The sequence below is a fragment of the Gavialis gangeticus genome, unplaced genomic scaffold, assembly GCF_001723915.1.
Source record: "Gavialis gangeticus isolate Ggan-Ray unplaced genomic scaffold, GavGan_comp1, whole genome shotgun sequence".
NCBI classification, from domain to species: domain Eukaryota; kingdom Metazoa; phylum Chordata; order Crocodylia; family Gavialidae; genus Gavialis; species Gavialis gangeticus.
The window spans coordinates 53,700,605-53,702,397 of record NW_017728996.1 but is presented as its reverse complement, the minus strand read 5'-3'; the positions used below and the strand labels follow the sequence as shown (position 1 = coordinate 53,702,397).

General features: G+C 58.9%; 1 protein-coding gene across 5 annotated transcripts in view; it reads right to left on the bottom strand.

Annotated features, from left to right (window-relative positions):
• Nucleotides 1-6: 6 nt before the first annotated feature.
• Nucleotides 7-1,793, bottom strand: part of ZNF609 (zinc finger protein 609) — a 124,497-nt gene continuing 122,710 nt past the window's right edge. For 3 of the 5 annotated variants that reach the window (XM_019504547.1, XM_019504549.1, XM_019504551.1), the window contains 3 exons: nucleotides 1,500-1,716; nucleotides 911-989; nucleotides 7-195 (listed from right to left, as the gene is read on the bottom strand). In XM_019504547.1, the coding sequence (XP_019360092.1) occupies nucleotides 916-989; nucleotides 1,500-1,716 (291 nt within the window). In that variant the 3' untranslated portion in view covers nucleotides 7-195; nucleotides 911-915. The remainder of the gene's footprint in view (nucleotides 196-910; nucleotides 990-1,499; nucleotides 1,717-1,793) is intronic. The other 2 variants (XM_019504550.1, XM_019504548.1) reach the window with 1 other exon arrangement.

The window sequence follows — 1,793 nt, the reverse complement described above, 5'->3', positions numbered from 1 at the left end:
GGGGGGGGGGGGGGGGGGGGGAATTCAGCACGTGTCCGACAGGGGAGAAGACAGAGTCTGCCTCAGATTATGGCAGGAACGTCAAACAGAACAATTAACACCATTCAACTGATGTCTAATGGAATTTGCAGCGCTTCCTCATGTGAGCCAGTCACATGACTTGGGGCAGCCTAGGATATCCGACCACATCATGTCCTGTCCAAAACAATGGAGAAGGGGGCATTAGCCCAGGGCAGCATGTCAACCACAAAGGGGTAGTGGCAGCTGGCAGGAACCCAGGAGCAGCCAGCTTCAGTCTCCATCCATCTCCATCAGGCTGCCTGATTTCAACAGGCCCCAGCATCAGACTGGTAGAAAAGGCAACTCCCCCACCAGCCCTCTTGCAGACAACTAGTTACAGACTACACCAAAACCAAAGTGTCTGGTCTGCAGCAGGGCAGCTGGCAATGGCAGGAGAGATATGAAGGGCCTCAGCTGACCTGGGGATGGGGGAACCCAAAGCTGGAATAGCATGGAGCGCATAGGTTAGGGCACAAAGGCAGAGCTGCTATGGAGAATCACAATGGTGGGCATCACGGGGCCCTGAGCTGGGCTTGAAGGGCACTGGCAGAGGTTTGGGGGGGAAGCAGCAAATACATCCCCCACACCATGCCCAGGCTTGGCTCTGCTTGCAGAGGCTGCTCCTTTGCTCTAGGAAGCCCCCAGTTCTCCCCTACATATAAGAGAGAAAGCCCTAGAGATATGTGACATTCACCCAAGTGTTGGGCACCTTCCCACAGCTTAATCCTCTCCATGCCACAACAGAGCTTTCGATGCTCTGCAAGAAGACACCTTGGGTCTCAACAGCTAGAAGTTGGCTACACGGGGCCGCTCTGCAGGCCTCCCCACCTTTACTAGGGCAGAGGCTTACCGTTCTCACCTCCGGGGAGGTGGGTATAAGGAGGGGGTGGAGCCCTGCTGGCTGGCAACAATGGCTGTAGAAGAGAGACCTGCAGAAAGAAGCAGAGAACAGATCAGGAGCTGCACGGCAGCACCACAGGATGAATGGTGGTGATGCCGAAGGCTGATGACAATGGACCTGCAGTTCAGGTCACTCAGCCTTGCCCTGCCCTGCCCTGCACTCTGCAGTGGCCTGGAGCTGGGCTCATTGCCAGGGGGCTCCAGCACTAGCCCTGAGGCTGGGAACAATGAGTTGCTCTCCCCGGAGCCATGACCCCAAGACTGGCAGCGCCCCATAGGCGGGAGCAATTCACCACAACAGGCCAGGGAGGCCATGAGAGCTGTCTATTTCAGCCTGGTGCTGCCAGCCCCCCAGGGCAGGGGAAACTCAGGGGGCTGCCTCAACCTGCCTTTTGCTGCTCCCCCTCATGCTCATGCCAGGTAATCCCACACCCACCACGGCTGTTCAGCCCAGCCCTTCCCCCCACTCAGAACTCTAGACCCTGGCACAGACCGAGCCCCCCTCTTCCACTCCCTGCCAGCGGGCCCTCTGCTCTCACCTGTTGCATAGGGCAGGTTGTACTGTGCTGGCAGCAGCGAGTACCCTAGGTGGTGGTGGTGGTGATGCGTTGACATGAGGCGTTGGGAAGGGGAGGTCCGGGGTCGGTCCACGCTCCTCTCCCCGCCTCCCGCTGCCCCGACAGTGCTGCAGCCTCCGCCTCCCCCCACCACCCCACAGCCACTGCGCTCTCGCTCCTGAGACGTCTTCTCGCTTATCTGGACAGGGAGGCACAAAGGCGCATTGAAGATGGTGGACAACCAGGCACCACGCAAGTAGGCTGGCTCTGATGTCC